Raw genomic sequence first — 22,353 nt, forward strand, 5'->3', positions numbered from 1 at the left:
GTACAGCAAATCTTATGCCTATCTGTAAACGTAAGCAATATAATAACTATTTTAATAGCTGCCTGTTTCAAAGGTGGAGGTCAGTGAGTTCAGTCTTATCTTGTTGTGCCCCACAGTGTATCTGGGGTCAGTGAGTATTCGTAGTACTGAATCATATTCATTTTTGTGAGTACAGTTCACTTCATTGCTTTCTAGGAATAAAGTATCTATGTTGAAAATAAATCTAGCAACGTAGAAGAAGTTTGAGCAGTGCCTGGGGACTGGGGGGGTCGAGGGGGAGATCTCAGACCGTGTGTCAGTGAGGTGGTCACATGCATGGGCATGAGTAAACAAAGGACTGGGGCTGGAGCCTCCTCCTTGACAGACTATTGTGCTTGACAATAATGCTCAAATCTTATAAAACTAAGGGGAAGAAAATAAAATGTGCTTTCTTTTGGGACCAAATGTAAACAGATCAAGCAATCAAACCACATTGGATTACAGAATTCATTTGATCTGTGGCCAGTATTCATCAATATCCATGGGAAGACAGGTTCCACAAGGGTTGTATGGTCTGATATTACGCTTTATCTACTCCACATTTGGACTACAACCGTTTGCAACTGCAGCACATTGTCTTGCCAACCAAGTACAATGCTGGATAATGCTGCACTTCTCATTTTTAACTTGCTTATTGCTTGCATCATTTTTGCAATAAATAGGAAGTTGAAAGTTAACATGTTTGCTGAAAGAGGGAAAACAGGAAACAACGCATGTGATGAACTTGTTTTTATTATGCTTAATATGGTATAGGTCTCACAGCAGAGAATACAAGTGATAATGAAGACAGCTACTCATGGTAGAAGCGCTTGCACAGCCACCCTGGATCGAGTAATCGAGTAATCAAGCCTTAGAATTACTGTATTACTGTAACATTGACAATGTTCCCCATTGAATACAGAGAGCTGTGTACAAATATAGAAGCATCTTTGGTCTACTCACTATGGTAGACCGGTATTACACATAACTATCAGTGGTTGTCAACATAGTCCATATGATACTACGGTTACACGGTCAACATTTGCTTCATTGTGTTCAGTTATGAAACAGATTGTCACAAATAATCAGAGAAAAGGCAATACACTCCATATTGGGCAGTTTGTTTGTATACAAGTAAAATGAAAAAGATTTGTAAAAGTGCAGGAGAGGCAATACAGTCTTCTGCTTTTCACATCATATACACTGAACACAATGAAGCAAATGCATTTCAGGCACATGGAACAAGAACTCCTTTTCAGAATTATGGTAGTGAATTCGATAGGATAGACGTGTTTGGTACTTGTGACAACATCTTTCAATTTTAGCTCATCTTTAGCATTAGTTTTTGAAGCCATTTCAGGAAAAGCTAGTCTAGTGCTTGAGCCACACTCACATCACAAAAGACCAGAAAGACAGACAAACATTGGAGAAAACAGAAAGAAATCAACGAAAAGACTAGCTTACATTACTTAACATACTTACATCCATGACTTGATACTCAATCGACTAGGGAAAAATTACCAATTGGAGGGCCGCTGCCATTCAATGCCAGGTGACATCCAAGTGAGAACTCAACCACATTCCACAAAAACCAAGTCTTTCTTAAAATATGGTTTATTAAAATAAATATCTTTTACTATGTCTTGCCTGCCGTACCGCCCTACCCCCCCCCCTCCCCCACCCGAACCTTTGCTCCAAGCTTAAAAGAAAATGTTCTATCTGGTCCTTTCGGCTCACCTTGCTAGCTAGACATTGGATTTTGAGAACTCCTCCGTGATTATAAAAGGCAATATATAGAATTCCATCAAAGTAAATGCTCAGACAATTCATAATGCGTCACACTGACAGACTCCACACAACCCCAGCCTCTAGCTCCGACCTGGGTGGGGAAGCGCATGTCGGATTGACCGACAGTCTGTAATCAACCAATACATCCCGTAGAGAGAGAGGTGGAGAGAGATTAGTCTCAAAGAAGAGCGTTGGAGGAAAAAGCGATCCTAATATTGTGCGCGACGATCAGCATTTCAGTGGCTCTGCCTTTTAACAATCCAGAATCTTCAAAAAACTAGAAGATGCATACTTCACATCTGGAAAAGAGGAGAACATTTCATTAGTATTGGGCAGGGGGGGGGGGGGGTGTTTTGATTTTCACTCATTTTGCTTTCAGTGGTGCAAATACTGACGGTCATCTCACTTGTATAGGCGCCCTGTGTAACCACTTCTCTTTGTCTCCTCCAAGTCTCATACAGGAGAACAGATCACACACTGTGGGAAGGGCGTGTCTCTCCTGCAAGCAGAAAACAGAACACGTGTCAGTCATAAAACTGAGACAGAAAGGTGGCTTTGCAGAATAAAAGCCAAAAAGTGCATTCCCTAAACATGAGTCCATCTTTTCATGGACTGCAGCCGTACCTGGGCTTGGGCCCTCTTGCGTAGGAGCCACTTGTCCTCTTCTGGCGATGTGCTGCTCTGCTCCTTCGTGCCCTCCTGGCTAGGCGTGTGGGTCTTCTCGGGGACCAACCAGCACTCGGGCCGCAGGGGGCAATTGAAGGGGTTCTCTGACTTGGGGAACTGGGAGCTGTGCTCCTCCCTGCTGGCTTTCTCTTCCCCAGGGGCGGCTTCCGGAGACCTCCAGGCAGAAAGCGCGGACAGGGCTGGGCAGGGCGTAGGGGTGGAGGAGTTCATGGACTTGCCAGGATGGAGCCAGGCCTCGAGGATGGCTTGCACCTTCTGCTCCTGCTCTCTCTGGTGGAACAGGCCGAAGGGCTTGCTGCTGCTCTTCTTGTCCAAAGCCATGCCGTTCTTGTCGCGGCCCTCCTTCTTGAGGAGCCAGGCAGACAGGGCCTCCTTACCGCAGTTCTCCTCACACACACACTGGGCGTAGCTGGAGCAGGTCTCGTTGGCTTTGCACGCCTGCTGGAGGGGGGCGGCCTGCTGCAGCCAGACTTCCACAGGGCTGGGGGGGGTCTGGGGGCTGCTGGGAGCGACAGGGCTGCTGGGAGCGCTGGCCGGGGGCGTCTTCAGGCACACAAGCTTACCCAAGTTCTCGATCTCCACCGCCTGGGTGCGGGTGGCGCAGCAGGAGCCGCAGTCAGACTTGGGCAGCCACTCGCTGGAGGAGAAGCCCTCATGGAACGGCTTGAAAACCTGCTTCCACAGGTCGGCGTCAGACGCCTGGCGCTGACCCTCAGACATCTTCTCAGTTGAGGTTGCCGGGGTGATGAGCCAGTCATTCAGCTCCTCGGACTCAGCCATCTTGTCTTGGAGGCCCACCACCACCACCTCCTCCTCCTCCTCCTCCTCCTCCAGAACCATGTTGAACTCTGACTCGTCAATCTTCTCGATGGAGAAGGAGGAGCTGCTGGTACTGACGCTGCTATTGGTCCTCTCCCTGAGGGGGGTCTTGTCCTTCAGGAGCCACGCCTCCAGGTCCCTCAGCTGGCCCCAGGCCTTGTGGAAGTCAAACGGGGCGAGAGGGCAGGTAGACTGGACGAGATAAAAAAAAATATATATATATTAACATGTTAAAGTGTGTTACCGATTCTAGTTTATTTTATAACCGAACTGGAATAAAATTGGTTTTGAATTGAAAATACTCGTTTAAGTTATAATTCTGTCATATTCCTAGTAAAGGAGTCTACAAAATTTTAGCAAGAAGCCATCACCTCCTTTTAACAAGAGGTCAATTCCTTGCCATCTGGTCTCACCTGGGTTTCCCTGCGCGTGCTCAGCCAATCCTGTGGTTTCCAGTCCTTGCTTGACTGGAAGCCAACTGGGGTGCTCGTCACTGGCTTGTTTCCAAGCAGCCATTCGGAAAGAGCCGGAGACTCCACCCTCTGCAGAGGAACCCGAGCGGGCATGTCATTGCAGTGCATTGCCACGTAAGTGGGGACACTCCATTCATTAATACCAGTAGAGCCACAGTTTTACATGAGGAGATCTCCCACCTGTTTCTTAGGTGCGATGGGGCAGCTCAGGAGCAGCCACGGTTGCTCTGTGGTGCTGCTGGTGCTGGAGCTCAGAGGAGGGGGACTGAGCACGGGGCCTCCCTCCATGTGCTGGGGAAAGGAGGGCAGAGGAGGGGTAGTGAGCACGGGGCCTCCCTCCATGTGCTGGGGAAAGGAGGGCAGAGGAGAGGGGCGTGGTGAACATTCTCTCCATAGTGCCAGGACCATGTGGAATATGTTACCATGGCAGTATATCCTGTCGTCAGATGGGGCACCATGACCTATTCCTCCAATATGTTGTTGTTGTTACCTAAAACTGAAGCTTCGGCTCAGCTCAAACGAAAGTTCAACAACTGAGATGTTGCTTAGCCTATCCCTTGATTTACAGCAAACTGAGGAAAACAACAAATGAACAATAACTACCCACTGCAGCAACTGTCGTAATTTATCTTAACCCACTGAACAGCCAAACACTTCTTTGTGTCACATACATCACCTGCTAGTTGGAAGTCTTAAATCTTAAACAATACACTTTACAGAACATTTGAATAAATCAAGAGGTTGAAATGTAAAATGCGTGAGTGGTAACAAACACAAGCACCTTGCTGCAATGTTAAGTCTATTAGCTACAAATCCTCTAGGAGCAGACTTCCACTGCCTTGCACTGACTATACCAAGTCTGAACTGAAAGACACTGTTGGCTGTGTGTATTCAAGTCAGATACCTGGGAGGTGATGGTCCCGAAGGAGGTGATGGCCTGGCGGAGGGAGCGGTCAGCCTGGAAGGACATGTCTGGGCTCTCTTCTGGAGTCAGACTCAGAGATGAGAACCTGGAGAGGGAGTCCACATTTAGACACAACCGTTGAAACAAACCCCACTCACCTTCTACATCATACACTACCTCATGCCAACATTCAGGTTACAACCTGTGAGTGAATCTACCTAAGAATTAGAGTCATCATGGAACAAACACAGACGCCAATGCAATCTTAAAATGGCCAACCTCTCCTGAAAATCACCTACCAAAAACAACACTTAAGTCATGATTACAAATGCTGACCCCTTAATGCTAAATCCCCTTAAATCTAACAGTCTTTAGAGTCTGCACTTACTTTTCCATGCAGCTAGTGAGCTGGTTGGCCAAGTTACTATTGTTGGAGTTCTCCAGCTGATGAATGAGGACGTCGAACTGGCCTCGGACCTGCGGAGAGAGGAAACGAAAAAGCAACAAGGTCAGTTTTTTTAGATCTGTAACTCGAGAGGATTAAGTGAGGTCGCTGGCCCAGCGGGGGGGACAAGTCCCCATCATTTGTGGTTTGTGAACATATAGACAGACGGCGAGCAGGGACTCTGCTGCTGACTCACCCAGTGGAGCTGCTGGAGCTGGGACTGCAGTGCCTCGCCCTTCAGCTGCTCTACGAGGTCAATCTGGCCCAGCAGCCACACCTCGCGGGAGCGCAGGACCTCCAGGTGACGGCTGATGCAGCTGTGCAGCTGGGCTTTCACCTGGCAGAACACGGCAGCGGAGAGAGACGGCACGTGAGTGGAAGCAGCACTGAAACGGCAAACGGGTCCAGTGACACACAGCTGCTAAGTCACGAGCCAGAGATTGCACTCTGCTGACCAGTGAGCCCTCAAGGGGTGAGTAGCCTTTGAAATCTTCCGCTGGTAAGGACATAGACACAGCACACTGACCCATAAAAATTACAAAACAGCACCCGCACTAGGACCGTAAACTACTGTAGTACACCCAAGCTATTAATATTGTCCCATTCGCTTTTACCTATTTCACAGACAGAGTCAGGATAATACAGGCTGCTGCTGTGATCCAGAGAGATGAGATCTGCAGTGGGGGGGTGCTCTGGTTCCTGAGGAGTCCCAGGCTGTACTGACCAGCCTCTCCCCGTCTGCTGCCTTATAAAGGCTGGGCCTCCTGCAGTCACGTTTCAATATCGACCCCTATGCTCACGACTCGTCTTCATAACATGAGCGGTCATACCAATGATTAACTGTGGTGACGGAGCAGACAATGCAGCTCTGACATGCCAGGGCGTTAGTCTGTCTGGGTATGGCATACAAGAATAATGTCTGAGTTATGGATGTGAGCAACTAATGATTATCCAGTCAGGTGAGCTAGGCTTTGCGGCACATGGAAAATACATACATAAACACACAGTCACTCAAAGCCTCATAAAACACACACAAAACACTCCATCCAGCTGAGGTTTAGGGTGACTGATCACAGTTAGTCCCTGAGAACCGCAAGGTTAAAGGCAGAAAGGGCCATTGTTGGAGTCAATCTGTGTGATTATAATCCTGACCCAAAACATCTCCTTCTCTCTCTTACGCACGCACGCGCGCGCGCACACACACACACAGTCTTTTGCCAAACCACCAGAACTGGGTCTTCGCTCTGGGTGTGGGACAGCTATAAACACAGACCCCAAACTGGTTCGCTCACCTCTCGAGAGTTGTCTTTGAGCTGGGCCTCAGTCCTCATCACCCCCCCGATAGCCTCCTCCAGCTGAGAGCGTGCCTGCATACATTGTTTGAGCGTGGCCGTGACCTTATCACTCTCCTCCACAGGGGACATTCTGCAAGGAAACACAGGTTTGGTACATGGTTAGTTACTTATACACATTTTTCTGGTGTTAATGTAGACTTGTGAGGAATGGGTGCTCTCCTTCAAGTCAACTTTATTTCTCACGAAGAAATACTGTACTTCCTCTATTGCCTGCATGGTATGTAGCTTTACCGTCTGAAAAGTCAAGCTCTATCTTGGTTCCCCTTTGCTGAGAAAGCACCACTTCAGCACTTCCTGCTTCTTTCATTTCTGCCAAAATGCTAAAAATTTAGAATAAAAATAACAATTCCAATGTTCTCCAAATGTGTTTGATAGCTTGTTTCAAGTGCAGCCCATCCCTCTTTCTTGCATTGTCCATGGTTTGGACGACTAGTAATCGAGATAATCAATAGACAGGTCATTAAATGATGTTTTGGCTTCATATCCATTTTGTGTCATGTCGAGAGATTTCCAATGATTGTGAAAAGTGAGCTCAGTCACAACGACAGCAAAGAATATAGGCCAATATATGCTGCTAGGCTACTCAGCATAAAACAGAGGTTTCCCCAAAAAATTGTGCGCATCACCCCCCAAAGTCCCATTTTGAGCCAGGAAAACCCCTGTTTACATGACTTTTCTGGGGTTGTCATTTCAGAGATTCAAGTTAATATCTGGCCCATTACAACACATGATCATACAATGCTCAACACATGATCATATTAGACAGTCTGTGTGGAAACTCAAACAGAAAAGGCAATTCTAACAACAGCATACATTGTGCATGTTGCTTGCTTTGGACTTTATCTTCTAACCAGCTTGACCAATCTCACTCAATGGAATTCAGCCCACTTCATTCAGCGGACAACACACCTTTTCCACAATATATTTACCCTCTCCCCAGACAAGACTCTTAACAATTACATTCTTCACATTTGGCTGGGATTCACCCAGGTAAATGAACAGGTTAAATGACAAAGGTCGAACACAGCGTGGACTAGAAGATAAATGTGTTCCACAACATGCACTGATTATTCTACAGTCTCTCTATCGGTATCTCATAAGGTTAAATGACAGTTAGCATGCAATCAAAAAGTTAAAGCGTGGACTACAAGATAAAGGTGTTGTGAAAAATAAAGATGTATCCTAGACCAGACACTTGGCATTGGCTACATCAATAGCAGCCCATTACATACGTTTTAACAGGTTCACTGCAAGATATCAAAAGGAAGCACCAACTATACATGCAGTTAACAGTTCAACAAGTAATAGATAGGACCATCATGCACTATCATGCAACTCAAAAATCACTTTTTTGGAGGCCAAATTCCATTTTATATATTAACCAACACCCAGGTCAAGGCTGGCTCTGGATGAGGCCATACATCACTTAACCCCTGTCAGCCAGCACTCACACCTTTCAGACTTATTTAATTACAGTTTTCAAGACAGTTATTCTTAGGAGTACTTAGTTTCTTGAACTGTTAATGCAGGCCTACTACAATTACAACTACAAAAGCCTGCACTATAATTCATAAGCTCACAAAGTCTTACCCATGTGAAGTTATGACCTTGAGAAACGTGTTTAAAATGCAGACTCGCTGTCGTTAAATTCCTCTAAACTGTCAATAAATAGCCTTTAATTTCTGACACACAATTTATTTAAAGTCAATGACAATTTAAATTTTCTTAGCTATGCCTAAGTAAGTTAGAAGTGGATTCTACAAATCCCCACGTACAATTACCCCAAGATAAATATTTGATCATAAGCTTGTGACAAAAATGAAAGGTAAGTTGCAGAATAAAGCAAGGTAGAGGTATATAGTCAAGAGGCAAAATGGTGTTCTCTTTCTCGTCTGTCCCAACACAGCAGCCACATTCCCTTCATTCACCACAGCCAGCTCAGCGGCCAAAATGGCGTATAAAGCTTTTAGAGAATCCATGAATGCTGCCATCTCCACCCTCCCAAAGGCATACCTCATGTTGCTGTATATCCACTGACACGAGATCAACTGTCTGTTCTTCCTTACCTCAAAAAACAAAAGATACTCGTTCCTAATTGTTTGCCTTCATGATTGATCCACCCCGGACTGATCGGTACGTCATGCCGTCAGAGCGTCATGCCGTCAGAGCCGCCACGACCAGTTTCACGTCCCACACGTCCGCCACCAGACGGGCCCCTCTAGGGGGGTTCAAGACACGGACCTGGCGTTTCCTCGCACAAAAAAGTACCTTATAACGTTAGATATCATCCGTGTTTTAGTGTTTTTACCTACATTGACAGATAATCATATATAGCTTTTCAAAGTTTTACTCCCGTGTGCTCCTACGACCCCGTTATCTAGACAATAGATATGCCTTTAGCTAGGGAACTCAGTCCCTAAATCGGCCTGGGTTACCGGTACGCCAGCAACTGATATGAACCGTTACTTGCACATAATAAACACAATAACACCTAGTGCTGGTTGTTACCTTAGCTAGCTGTGTCGGTAGCTTGGTTGTCTTAGTCTGTTAATTCTTAAACTGGGGGATCAAACTAGCTAGGTCCATTCACCAGCTAGCTGACCAATATAAACCCATATGCCGAACTGACCAGTTACTGCTTTATTATAACCTCGTTTTGTTCGCATATAGTAAAAACGGTACTTGCCTCGTCCCCTTATCTTGCAAGGTTGACTTCGAAGACATCAACTTTATAGCTATTAATGATTACAAATAGGACATAAAAGTTGTACGAGCCGGTAAAATTCCTTCCGCCTAGGCCCCATACGTGGAACACCAAACAACGTGAATCGGTTATGCAATCTGTGATCTCGCGAGATCATGTGCGAGACATGGCAGGCCTCGCGAGATCATGTGCGAGACATGGCAGTGCCTCGCGAGATCATGTGCGAGACATGGCAATGTGGAGACTTCTCGACATTGGTCCCATCTAGTGGCTCATAAAACAACAACACCCATTTGGAGTATAGGCTCTTTGCACCACAAGCTCCACTACTTCCTGAAATTCTATTTCAGGCATTTTTATTTCCTGTCCTATACTATTGGATGGAGGTGATTAAATAAATATGCCTGTAGAGTTTCAGGAAGTAGTGGAGCTTGTGCAAAGAAAAATAACACGTACAACCTGTTCCAATGTTCCAGAGGGATTCAGTATTTGCTGAAAGTAGTCAAATATTTAGCTTTGATTGCTTAAATGCAACTTAAATGCTAAATTAGGCTAGAGTTGAACGGATGCATTTTGTAAGAAATTAAAAATAGTGAATTGAGTGAGATGAAGAAAGGTTGGGAGAGATGAGGCAGAAGCTGAAATTGATATGGAATATTATGGGTGTAATATGGGACTGTACAGGCCATTTCACCATTTGATTATTATCATCAGTAGTTACGTTGTTTATTATATTTGTTTTATTGTTTTGGGCCGCTTGACCTGCTGCCTCTGCCTCTCTCTCTCCAGTATCGCGAGAGTATGTCTCCACGTAGACCAAGTGCTTGCGTGCGTAAAACCTGACGCAGCTGGGCCTGGCTTGGCTTTCAAAGACATTTTGTGAAACAAATACTGATCTTTTGATTGACAGTAATCAACTGTTTAATATATGTGATTCGAGTTGCAGTTTTCTTTTTTAAAAGGAAGTGAGAATTCATCGATCTACTCTAAAAGATGTCGGCGTCTGACGGAAACAAAAACACGAACACGGAACCATGGGGTGGCTTTGATGACAACATCATTCAGGTAGCTACCATGGTACAAGATAGCTTGTTTGTAGTCTTGTCATATTATATTTAAGCTATCTAGCTTGCTAGCTTACATAAGCATTGTCCGTTTTAACCAATGAGTGCGTGTCCCCAATCTGAAGGCATAACATTAGTCATAGAGGCCGCTAAAGCAGACCCCCCAAAAATGCCATGAATGAACGCTATGTCATCTAAAGTTGTATATTTACATTAATGTTATCATCTTTGCCTTCTGGGTATCTTACTAGTCCTACTGTTTTGGAGGTCTATTATCTGTTCGGTCCTTAGCATGTTGGATTGACATGATGTATACTGTGCCTTAAAAAACATACCTTCTCTGATTGTCATGATGTCACTTCATTGTGTGTAGTTATATGGAGAAGTGTGTTGTATTCACTGTTATTCTGTCATCAGGGCAGCGGGTCCGCAGTGATAGACATGGAGAACATGGATGACACGTCAGGCTCCAGCTTTGAGGACATGGGGGAGATGCACCAGCGCATGAAGGAGGAGGAGGAGGTGTCGGAGGAGGAGGCCGCAGCCACAGAGGAGGAGACTGGAGAGGATGGAGAGTTCCTGGGTATGAAGGGTATCAAGGGCCAGCTCGGGAGACAGGTGGCAGATGAGGTGAGCTGAGAGTATGATGTCATCAACTCCAACATTCATTATTCAATCTCATGCAAAATGGCCTTTGGGCATTCACCTCTACTTACAGTACATAATTATCATCTGACTGAGACCCAACCTCCCATGTCTTCTCAGGTTTGGCAAGCAGGCAAGCGACAGGCTTCTAAGGCCTTCAACCTGTATGCTAACATAGACATTCTCCGGCCATATTTTGATGTTGAGCCTATTCAAGTTAGGAACAGGTGAGAATGAGTTACTAATTTTGTACACTAGACCTGTAGGTGTTTACGTTTGCAAATGTGATAGGTACTCATTTAATCATTTGGATATTTTTTTCACATACAGGTTGATTGAATCAATGATACCTATCCGTATGGTCAACTTTCCACAGGTCAGGAACCCTTTTTTTCACATTCAGATTTTTATTCAGCCAAGTAGGCTTGCACCTACAAGGAATTTGGTCTGTTGTTGCATGACAATAAATAATAATAATATACATAGACAACACTTACACAGAACAAGACAGGACAGTACAAACTACAATAACGAAGTGATATAGGCAAGGCAAGTTTATTTGTATAGCACATTTCAGCAACAAGGCAATTCAAAGTGCTTTACACGAGGCATTAAAAGCATCAAGACAAAGTGCAAGAAACACATAAAAGGTCGTATAAAATGAAATGCAAAAAAGGACATTAAAAACAAAATGCAGGAAAAATAAAATACAGGAATAAAAGTTACAGTGCAGTGTATGAATGAATAATTATTTGATTTAATAAAAAGCAGTGGCAAAAAGAAAAGTCTTCAGTCTTGATTTAAAAGAACTGAGAGTTGCAGCAGACCTGCAGTTTTCTGGAAGTTTGTTCCAGATATGTGGAGCATAAAAACTGAACGCTGCTTCTCCATGTTTTGTTTTAACTCTGGGTACAGAAAGCAAGCCTGTGCCAGACGACCTGAGAGGTCTGGATGGTTCATAACGTAGCAGCAGATCAGAAATATATTTTGGCCCTAGACCATTCAGTGCTTTATAAACCAACAGCAGTATTTTAAAGTAAATTCTTTGACAGACAGGAAGCCAGTGTAAGGACCTCAGAACTGGAGTGTGATCCACTTTCTTAGTCTTAGTGAGGACTCGAGCAGCAGCGTTCTGAATCAGCTGCAGCTGTCTGATCGATTTTTTAGAGAGACCTGTAAACACACCGTTACAGTAGTCGAGTCTGGACAAGTTTTGAACAAGTTTTTCCAGATCTGTATTTTATTGTATATATACAATACAATTCTAATATTTGTCCTGGTTTCTTCCCCTCTCCCTCCCCCATCACAGAAAATAGCTGGAGAGCTGTATGGACCTATGATGCTGGTCTTCACCATGGTGGCCATTCTCCTGCATGGGATGAAAACATCGGGAACTGTTATTGTATGAAAACGTATCCCACAATCCCTATATATGCTTATTTACAGTACAAATGGCAGTACGTTTGTCTAGTCTCCATGGTGTCCCTTACCATTGTCCTTTTCCTAACAGATAGAGGGTACTCTGATGGGGACAGCCATAGGAACGTGTTTTGGTTACTGGCTCGGAGTGTCCTCTTTCATCTATTTCCTGGCTTACTTGTGTAATGCCCAGATCACCATGCTTCAGATGCTGTCTCTGCTGGTGAGTCAGCATTCCTTCCTCATGCCATCACAAATGAGAAATGTAGTTATATACTATATATATATATATATACTGTATATCTTACAGTTTGTTCTCTGCTCTGTCCCCCCGACAGGGTTACGGTCTTTTTGGCCACTGTGTGGTCCTCCTCATTACCTACAACGTCCACTTCCACTCGCTGTTCTATATCCTGTGGCTGGTGATTGGAGGCCTGTCAACCCTGCGGATGGTAAAGACATGAATACATTCATTCGTTCATACATCTTCCAACAGCCCCCTTGACGATCATAGACATTGGATGAAGAAATGTTTTATCAAGGGTTCCTTAAGTTGTTGCTTATTGAAACAGATCTATTGTCTCTCGAGTTCCCTCTCTCTCTCTCTCTCTCTCTCTCTAACTGTAGCTGATGTGTTACCCCTCTCTCTCTCTCTCTCTCTCTCTCTCTCTCTCTCTCTCTCTCTCTCTAACTGTAGCTGATGTGTTACCCCTCTCTCTCTCTCTCTCTCTCTCTCTCTCTCTCTAACTGTAGCTGATTTGTTACCCCTCTCTCTCTCTCTCTCTCTCTCTCTCTCTCTCTCTCTCTCTCTCTCTCTCTCTCTAACTGTAGCTGATGTGTTCCCCCTCTCTCTCTCTCTCTCTCTCTCTCCCTCTCTCTCTCTCTCTCTCTCTCTCTCTCTAACTGTAGCTGATGTGTTCCCCCCCTCTCTCTCAGGTGACTGCTCTCATCTCTCGTACCGTAGGCCAGACACCTCGCCTCATCCTGTGTGGAACGCTGTCTGCTCTGCACATGCTCTTCCTGCTCTACCTGCACTTTGCTTACCACAAAATCATTGAAGGTAAGATTCCTGGATAGTGATGATCTCTGTACCTCAAAATGAAGAAAGTTTGTGTATGAGTGGTGGATATTAACCATTTCACAGAATGTTCATATTTAAAACAATAATGCCACAGTTTACAGTACAGTTTACTAGGACCAAGAAGTTTGTTTGTTGTGTTTGTTTATTTTATTTAAAAGAAGGGACAGTGCACTTTAATCAACATATCAGTTTCCACATCAATGCAAATGTACCAGAGTTAGCTAGTAGACCTAAGCTATTTTTCATCTGCAGTCCCACGGCAGGTCAACATAATACTACAAAACAACACACTATTCTTTGCCCTAGTGACCAAACTTTCCATTGGTTCAATTGAAAGGGTATATAGAAACATAGAAGTGATTTGACTATCACACTACTGCAAAATGTAAAATAGGTCCCTAATTTCTGTAACCTGACGCGCCAGATGGTTTGCTTCGCATAATTCTCTGTTGTTAAAGTGTTTGGAAAAGGGCAAGCACTTTCAAAACTACTTGGCAGGTGATTGGATGAATTTGAATTTGAATTTGAATTTATTTATTGAGGATGAACCATCTGAAAAAATGTAAATGCTTGAGAATGAAAAGGTCTATCACGCACTAGCTTCAGCCGCTCCTCGCTGTCATAAATTCACCCAGCATAGCTGTTTGTATTATAAATTCCTCAGAACCAATGCTGATTGGCAAGATCGTTTTCTGATCTGGCACAAAAGGATCTCTACCGAGAGTATCCAGACTGATTTGAGAGAGAAACAGAACATGAGCCTGCGAAATCAAGATAGCCTTGTGAGACTCATTTTTGCCCTTGATGTAAGATATTTTTATAATCAAGAGAATGAGGCCACCCACATGATAAATACGTATTTGATTAATTGCCGTAGACATTAATAATTTAGCACCATAAAAGAAAATATCACCTTCCATAATTGACTTAAGTCTCCTCGGTCCACTGTTAAGCACAATTTAATTACTTCTATTTAAAGGCCATCATTTTTTTGTTAAATTGTGTTTGGAATTTAACACTGTTTGACTTCAGGTATATTAGAGTAAGAAATGTGATGTCATTAAGCTTTTTTTCGCTGAAGGTATTCTGGACACCTTGGAAGGACCAAATGTACCCCCCATTCAGCGGGTGCCCAGAGATTTGCCTGATGTGGCCACAGCTGCTGTGAATGCCACAGTGAAAACCATTGGAGTCATTCTACAGTCACACTGAGTGTGAGCCCTACTGTATATCAAGCCTGAGTCCCAGCCTTGAGTACATGGTGGTGGTGTATAGCTGATGGAGACAAGGCCACTGAAGGTCACAGACTGTGATGGTTGACATATCCTTCGTGAGACAGGATCCTAATTGAAACGGACACCTGTCGTGTTGTCAGTGAATTCACAATTGCAAGTCTGTATGGGAAATGTCATGTTTACCTGGTTGTTCTTGCACCACATCAAAATACATCTTATTGGAATGGCATGACATGTTCTAAATCTCAAATGATTACCTGTCACAAACAGAGGGTTGTGTTCCTAAAGAAGTATGGATGCACCATGGTTCATTTGAAAGCAGGCAGTTGACAATGTTCTACTAGATATTTTATCGCCTCTTGTTGGTTTTGTTACACAGTTTACATTGACAACATTACTGAAGTTTTTAAATTATCGATAAAGGATCATGTATGAAATGGGTTTGGTTTCAAGTTATCTTTTTAGAAGACAATGCAGCTCATTCTCTTCTGAGTACAGTAGCAGAAATGCAGTTGATGTCATTTGAGATGATATAAACCTAATATTAAGTTGATAATATTCATTCTAATTTTTTGTTTTACGTTTTTGGATTCATCCAATCCTTTTGCTTTGTACATTCTTTCTTGCCATTCATTTTGGGTGGGATTCAAAGTAACCTTTAACTGTTTTTTTCTCATAGGCAACATGTGAACTTCTATTTATAGGATTATTGTACAGAAATATACAATGGAAATAAAACGTTATGGACCTTGATTCTTGTAATACATTATAATAAACCGATTTATTTGCATAGTATTTTCCAGGATAGTAGGCCTACCTTAATCTCTTATTATTATTATTATACCTTACTACATTAATCTACATTTCCCTTAGTTTGACACCAGATGTGATATAAATAAACTATAGACCTACATGTATGTATATAAACTTAGTGAAATAGCCTGGGGTTATTATTAGTTTAACTGTGCTATTCTAGAGCTGACCAATACCCTAGATGACACGTGACCAATATCCTAGTGTACGGCCATTGCTCTGTTCATTCCTTTCCCTCTGAAGAATCATGCTTAGATTTGCAGCACGAACCGTGAGTGTGATTACATATGGAAACGCCTCGGGGAAGAAGGTACACTGCTCTTCGTTGCTGGGAGAATAGCATTAATAATTCTTGCTGAAAAGCAACATGTGACAGTCGGGCTGTTACTGTAGGTGACATCGAGAAGAGGGTGTCCATAGTAACCGACACCTGCAACGGGGGGCAAACAAACGACCGTCTTTCTTCAACGCTTTAAACCCGCAGCTCAAATATGACAGGATTCAACATTTGGGCCACTTGAAAGGACACCAACCCGGGAACTATTCGAGTGTATTTGTGCGTGACTACTTCAGTGTATGGACGTGTGCATCAGCGCATGGCCTGCAGCAGCAAGGATTGAGCAACATTGTTGCAGCACCTCACCGCATGAACAGTGCTATTGAACTTCTGTACCCCTAATGAACATCATGATATCAATATTGCACTGTTTTACGAGTTTAATCATTTAGGTTAGAATGACGCCGAACAGATAGCTTTTTGATATTGTTGGCTGAATTGACTTTTAATACCCTACCAGCACGTCATCCAGTTTTTTTTTATAACTTAAGCCAACAATAGCATACAGTAGGCCTACATGTAGCACTCAGAGACTAAATGCACATGTGCATATAAATGTAACTTAGATTTTTTAATTTTGAGCCTAAAATGCAAGCTACTTCAGCTGGGTACTAACCTTGAATGTACACGACTTGACCAAAATGCTGCCAGGTTCTATTCAGATAACTGGGGAGGCTCTATCGGGGGCCGAAATAAAGGACATATGCGACAGCTTGAAGGAGGATAGCGTGAGGCTGCTGTCAGTCCGAGGATGCCAGCTCTCAGACCGAGACTTCGGCAGGGTCTGTCGCGGCGTGGCAGAGTCCCAGTCTCTGGCTCAACTCAACCTGAACCTCGGCGTGGTCTCCAGCATCAGCCGGACGAAATACCTGGCCGATGCCCTCAAAGCCAACAGATCCATTCAGACCCTCTTGTAAGTATAAGGAAACTGCTGATTATTTAGTGTCTTGTTTCGTTGACTTTGTAATTAATAATGCTTAATTGTTATTAATAATGCTTATTATTATTGAATAATGAAGAAGTAACCTTAATTTATTGAACATTTATTGAATAAATCTGTGTTGTGTTATTCTTTGATTGACTTTAAAAAAAAAAAGTAATCTGGTTTGAAAGTGACAGTAAAATACAAGTGATGCCCATACATACCCATACACACAATCTTTTTGTGTGCATGTGCCCCCTATATCTCCCTCTTTTTCTCATACACATACCACAGTCTCCATGGGAGCCCCCTATTGGATGCAGGACTGGTCACTCTGAACACGGCCCTGTCCACACACCCGTCCCTGGTGTCTCTGGACCTGGGGGACTGTCTGCTGGGTGACGAGGCGTTGAGGCTCATCTGTGGCATGCTGCCCCCGGATGGAGCCAAATCAGGTACCCTGACCATACTGGGCCTGTCTGATGTGGTCTTTTTAGTTCGTAAAAAAAATGCCTGACACCACTTCTACTCTAGAATTCACACGATTCCCTCATTCATGACTCACTCACATTGACCTAGGCCTGTATTTATTCATATTTATTTTCGTTTTGAAGCTTAAACTCAGAAGCCAGAGTCACCCAAGTTTGTTGTATGAGCATACTCCAGGCTATGGTCTTGTGATACTGAAGGTCATTTGATGGTAACAGATATCCATGTGTCCATAGGTCTCCGGGAGCTGACCCTGAGTGCTAACCCAGGCATCACCACCAAGGGCTGGGCTCGACTGGCTATCGCTGTGGCCCACAGCTCCCAGCTACGAGTCCTCAACCTGGACTACAACCCCCTAGGTCAGCACTAGTCACCTTGCACACCTCCAAGATGACATTTAGCCTACCTGGATAAGTGTCATGTACTTAATTGTTAACACATTTAATGCCATAAACCATACGTTCTTTGAAATAACGATTCACAATATAACATTAGGGTAGTGTTTCTCATAGAATCTATAGAAGTCAAGTCAAACTTTATTTGTATAGCACATTTAAAACCATAGTTGACGAAAGTGCTGAACAGGCTAATATATGAGAAACAGCTATAAAAAATAACAATCAACATAATAATAATAAATACACACAATAGCAGCACAATTTAAAATTACATTGCGGGGTCAAGCTCACCTCGAATTGAATGCCAATGAGAAGAGGTGGGTCCTTAACAACGACTTAAACATTCCTAAGGTCGGGGCACTTCTTATGTGGATAAGTAAACTTCCAGAGATTAGGGGCAGCCACCGCAAAGGCTGAGTCGCCTCTATTTTTGAGCCTGGATCTTGGAACATCCAGTTGCAACAGATTGGTCAACTTCTGTGCTCTAACTGGAGTATGATGGTACAAGAGTTCAGCTCGATAGGGTGATGCAGACACATTTTTGCATAGGAGCAAAACACTTGAAATACCAATGATATTCATTATACTGGCCAGTTACCTCCTGCAGTGTCCAATCAGTGTTATTCAGGCGTGTCTCCATGACAACCACCTGGCCGCTCTAACTAGATGCTTTTAATGTCTCATGTAAGCACTTTGAATTGCCTTGTTGTTGAAATGTGCTATACAAATAAACTTGCCTTGCCTAGAGAGACAAAGCTCAGAAGGAGGTTGTCTGAGAAACAGGTTATCTTCAGTTTAGATTCCCCAGAGTCAGCTTGGACACAGAGAAATAGTGAGAGGAAACTACTGGACTCATCCATCTGAATGACAACCAATCCAATCAATCAACTTAATTTAATGTTATTATTATAGTTACAGCCTCAGCCTCTAAGCGTCGTCATGGCCTGGTTCTGAGTTCTGCTGGTTTTCTAGGGGACCAGATAGCAGGCATGCTGGCGGTGGCTGTGGCTTCCAGTAGAACTCTGGAGGTGTTGGACCTGGAGGGAACCGGACTCACCAACCAGTCAGCACAGGTCTGGACCAGCTACACCAGCATCCTCTAAGCATTACCACATACGTGAGAGCAGTCATACGTCAAATTGTAGTAAATAGGAAGTACATGCATGCACACCTCTGAAGAACACACCTGTACCCAGGTAAATGGAGAGGTATCAGTGAATGAATTCCTGTTGTGAAACAATTAGACCACTGTTTGGGTCTGCTAAAGAAAAGTAGAAAAGATAGGCACATCTCTACTTGGGGTGCTGGGTTAGGTAATAATCACAATGTTTCAAGCAAAATTTTGTCAAGTAAAATGTTTGTTCTGGAGCATACCATTGTGCAAGTTCTATTCTTTTCATTGTGGCTCTGCTACAGGAATTCTAAAATGCAGTTTTGGGGGAACTACAACAAAGCTTTAGAATAAATGCAGCTTGGAGCTGACAATGCCTCCTCCAATAGAGGCATGGCCACATCTGGTCGTGCGTGTACGTGCTGAGATTTAATTAGCAACACGGAGCGTTCTTCTACAGCCTTATGTGGGAATGTGGGCGTACCCAAACTCCACGCACTGTAACTGCGAAACAGACTGAATTTACCCTGGCACACTAAATATTCCCTCAAATTCAGCTCATAGTTCGATTGCAGTGAGAAAGTTACATACCCCACCCAAAGTTACACACCCAACCCTTTTTGGTGTACATTTGCTCAATAAATGAATGGTAAATGGACTGCACTTATATAGCGCTTTTATCCAAAGCACTTTACAATGGCGGCAGCTGCCATGCAAGGTGCTCGCCTGCTCATTGGGAGCAATTTGAGGTTCAGTGCCTTGCCCAAGGACACTTCCACAAGAGCTACAGCCGCCCCAATAACTCATAATAGTCATCACGTATGCTAGTTTTCAGTGTTTTCACAAAGAAATAAATGTTATACAGCCATTTTGTTTCACACACTATCTAAAGATCCATCTCCAACATAACAAAATATTAACACAATATGTGCATCTGGAAGTCTGGCAAATGTCCATTAGGTGGCACTATTACATATAAAATCAACACCAGCACAATATCATTGCCAGCATCAGAGCCCTCCTCTTCTCAAAAAGTCTAATTATGGAGTCCAATCCACTTTCTTAAGAGATGAAATGGCTCTTATCATCATGCCCATGCAGATCAATTTGAGGCAACTGGGGTCTGAATGGGGAGCTGAACATGGCCCAGGGGTAGTACAGCCTGAGTCTGGTGAGTCGCAGGCCTCTTTGTGCTCTCAGATCAAAGAGCTCTTCATCTCGACAGCTCGTCAGGCGCCGCTCCCCTCTCATACTCTCAGTGGTATTGACCTGTGACCTTGTATCCTATTCGCAGTAACAACGTGCTTACCCCCAACTGTGAAAAGATAGTCTCCAAATCTTCCAAACTGTACCTCTGCGTGAGTCAGCAGGGCAGTAGCCTGTTCAATGGCAAGTGCAATTGCAAATGTGCTCCAGGCTTGGGGGTTAACTCTTCTATTTATACTGCCTTTCGCTCTTTTCTTCCCCCTGTCCACAGCTAGCCGATTTATAAAGAATGTCTCAGGCAATTGCCTGACAGAAAAGATTCCGCTGTTTTGTCATCGTGTGCTTGGAGAGAAGGCCTGAGAATGTCACACAGCTATTTCTTTTCATAAAGGCTTCAACATTGAAGCAAATTGTTTTTCTACTTTTTTTTTTTTTAAGAAGCCACGTGTGAATACACAAGTGATTTGTCTCCTCGCTTGTGAAATATCTTCCCCTTGGTGATGCCTGATCTAGAATGACAATAGATGACATAAACGTATATCAGAGTTTATACATTGCTTTTCTCCTCCTCTCTCCCTTGGCCCCTGTCTGTCCCCTCAGGTCTTCCTGGACATGGTGGAGAACTACCCCACCTGTTTGCGTGTGCTGGTTCTGGCCGAGAACGCCATCAGTCCCGAGTTGCAGCAGCAGATCTCCGACCTGCTGTCTGAGGGCGAGGAGGAGGATGACAAGGAGGTCGAGGCGGCCCCCCATGGCAGCGCCTTGCTCCCCACTCGGGAGAAAACAACCTGGCTCCCCCATAGCAGTAAGGGCTGAGCTGGCCAATGAAACCAATGCGCCCTGTCCTCTCCTTCCTAGCGGTAGATCTGAGAGGACAGATCTGTCATGTCATCGTCTTGACATGGCAGATATATCCTATCCTTCGCTGGCTCCCTGTAGATAGAGTAGGATGGGTCTGTGGTCTGTCTTTCCGTGTTATTGTGTCTAGACATGCCAGATCTATGTTCTATCCTTCTTCTATCCATACAGTCTTGATATGACATACCTATGGCCTAGTAGTCCTATCAGTAATAGTACAGGATATACTGTATTTATTTCCTATCCTATAACCGATCCTAATTTGTCATATTCTATAAAGGGTAGATCCATGTCTTATTTGGCTTTGATATACAGGTACCGTAGACATAGGTCCACATACTGTTCTGGAGGACTGGAGTCTTGCAGATACTAGATTAACCCTTTAGTGTAAGCTGCCGTAAACCCCACATTTGCCCTTCAAATCTCAGTTTTGGGGGTTAAAGACACACACCTTAATCCAGTTGCTTAAGAGTGAGCTTGTTCCTATTTGAGGAATGCTGTAGAATTTGTAGTCCTAAACCGGTCTCCCATTGTCTCTGACCCTTGCAGACTCCAACCCCCAGATGATCCTGCTGACTTCAGGTCTAGGTGAGAGCCTACTGGCTGAGACTGAGATGTGAATCCACACCCTTCCTACTTCAGTTTGATATAGATTTGATATAGTTTTTGTTCTGCACTTCTCATTTGCAAGATCACACTATTACATAGCGTGCAACCAATCACTTTTGCATGACCTGTAGCACTCCTACAAAGCAGAATAGTTTTATTGGAGCAGGCACAATACCTTAACACACACCAAGTGACTTATAGGCAATAGTGAATTATTTATTTTAAACATGTACTGTATTTATAGTTCATATTCAAAGATTATGTAACCAATGAATGTATGTATGCTCTGATAGATCGACTATATAGGATTGTTGTGATGGTCTGATGTCAGAATAAATCTGTTTACATCTTCTTATAACTTTTTGTCTTTTTGAGTTGTTTATTGATTGTCATTTATATTAATGCAATCCAGTAGCCTTGGGCGCCTAGTAAAGTGCTGTTTTCTTTAGTCCTAACTGGCCATCTCTCTTTCCACAGAATACAATACTTTCATTTTAATCTTGAAACTGTAGAATGTCTCAAACATAATTTGTGTGGGGTCAGCAGTCTTAGCATCAGTGCAGCAACCCAGCGCCGTCATGACGACAATGCAGTGGTGTACTGTTTCATCATTCCCACATTCTCATCCCTCCTCTATACTAATACCCCCCCCTCTCTCTCTTACACAAAAGCTACAACAGTTTTTACATCTTGTGTTTCTCAGGTGCGGTGTTCGGAGCTCTGAATGGTCTGTGTATAGGTCTGACCAGAGACTCTTTCCTGCCAGCCAGGAAAGAAACAAACAAAGCAGGCACTTTCTTCCCACCATTCTTCTTGGCTAGGTTTTTCTTCATGCGAACATACTTGTCCCTCATGTTCTTCTATTCCTTGCACATAAGGTGACGTCCAAACCGATGTTTGTGGAAATCTCTTTCCATGACTTTGCTGCCATCTGGCTGTCTTTGTAATGTGGTGAATAGGAGTCATATAAGTC

General features: G+C 43.7%; 3 protein-coding genes across 9 annotated transcripts; 2 read left to right on the top strand and 1 right to left on the bottom strand.

Moving 5' to 3' along the window:
• Nucleotides 1-756: 756 nt before the first annotated feature.
• On the bottom strand, nt 757-9,309 carry ncoa4 (nuclear receptor coactivator 4; the record flags this gene model as incomplete). 7 transcript variants are annotated; one of them, XM_084458697.1, is made up of 10 exons in its annotated part: nt 9,176-9,309; nt 6,427-6,559; nt 5,331-5,471; nt 5,078-5,166; nt 4,690-4,795; nt 3,966-4,130; nt 3,726-3,854; nt 2,431-3,504; nt 2,213-2,305; nt 757-2,105 (listed from the first exon to the last, which is right to left on the bottom strand). In XM_084458697.1, the coding sequence occupies exons 1-10, from the start codon at nt 9,211-9,213 to the stop codon at nt 2,100-2,102; spliced, it is 1,974 nt and encodes a 657-aa protein (XP_084314823.1). In that variant the 5' UTR covers nt 9,214-9,309. The 7 variants fall into 7 exon arrangements, with proteins under 7 accessions (XP_084314823.1, XP_084314827.1, XP_084314822.1 ...); XM_084458701.1 differs by lacking the exon at nt 757-2,105 and having other exon boundaries at nt 2,204-2,305; nt 3,966-4,076; XM_084458696.1 differs by lacking the exon at nt 757-2,105 and having other exon boundaries at nt 2,204-2,305.
• A 722-nt stretch (nt 9,310-10,031) lies between these two features.
• yipf3 (Yip1 domain family, member 3) lies at nt 10,032-15,376 on the top strand. Its single transcript, XM_084458705.1, has 9 exons — nt 10,032-10,258; nt 10,675-10,887; nt 11,023-11,129; nt 11,233-11,278; nt 12,212-12,304; nt 12,413-12,544; nt 12,660-12,773; nt 13,258-13,381; nt 14,484-15,376. The coding sequence occupies exons 1-9, from the start codon at nt 10,187-10,189 to the stop codon at nt 14,612-14,614; spliced, it is 1,032 nt and encodes a 343-aa protein (XP_084314831.1). The 5' UTR covers nt 10,032-10,186; the 3' UTR covers nt 14,615-15,376.
• Nucleotides 15,377-15,786: 410 nt separating this feature from the next.
• On the top strand, nt 15,787-21,575 carry lrrc73 (leucine rich repeat containing 73). The gene is made up of 6 exons (XM_084458709.1): nt 15,787-16,700; nt 17,004-17,164; nt 17,435-17,557; nt 18,569-18,669; nt 20,514-20,718; nt 21,321-21,575. The coding sequence occupies exons 1-6, from the start codon at nt 16,429-16,431 to the stop codon at nt 21,389-21,391; spliced, it is 933 nt and encodes a 310-aa protein (XP_084314835.1). The 5' UTR covers nt 15,787-16,428; the 3' UTR covers nt 21,392-21,575.
• Nucleotides 21,576-22,353: the final 778 nt, after the last annotated feature.

The sequence above is a fragment of the Borostomias antarcticus genome (assembly GCF_949987555.1).
Source record: "Borostomias antarcticus genome assembly, chromosome: 25".
In the NCBI taxonomy this organism is placed as follows: domain Eukaryota; kingdom Metazoa; phylum Chordata; class Actinopteri; order Stomiiformes; family Stomiidae; genus Borostomias; species Borostomias antarcticus.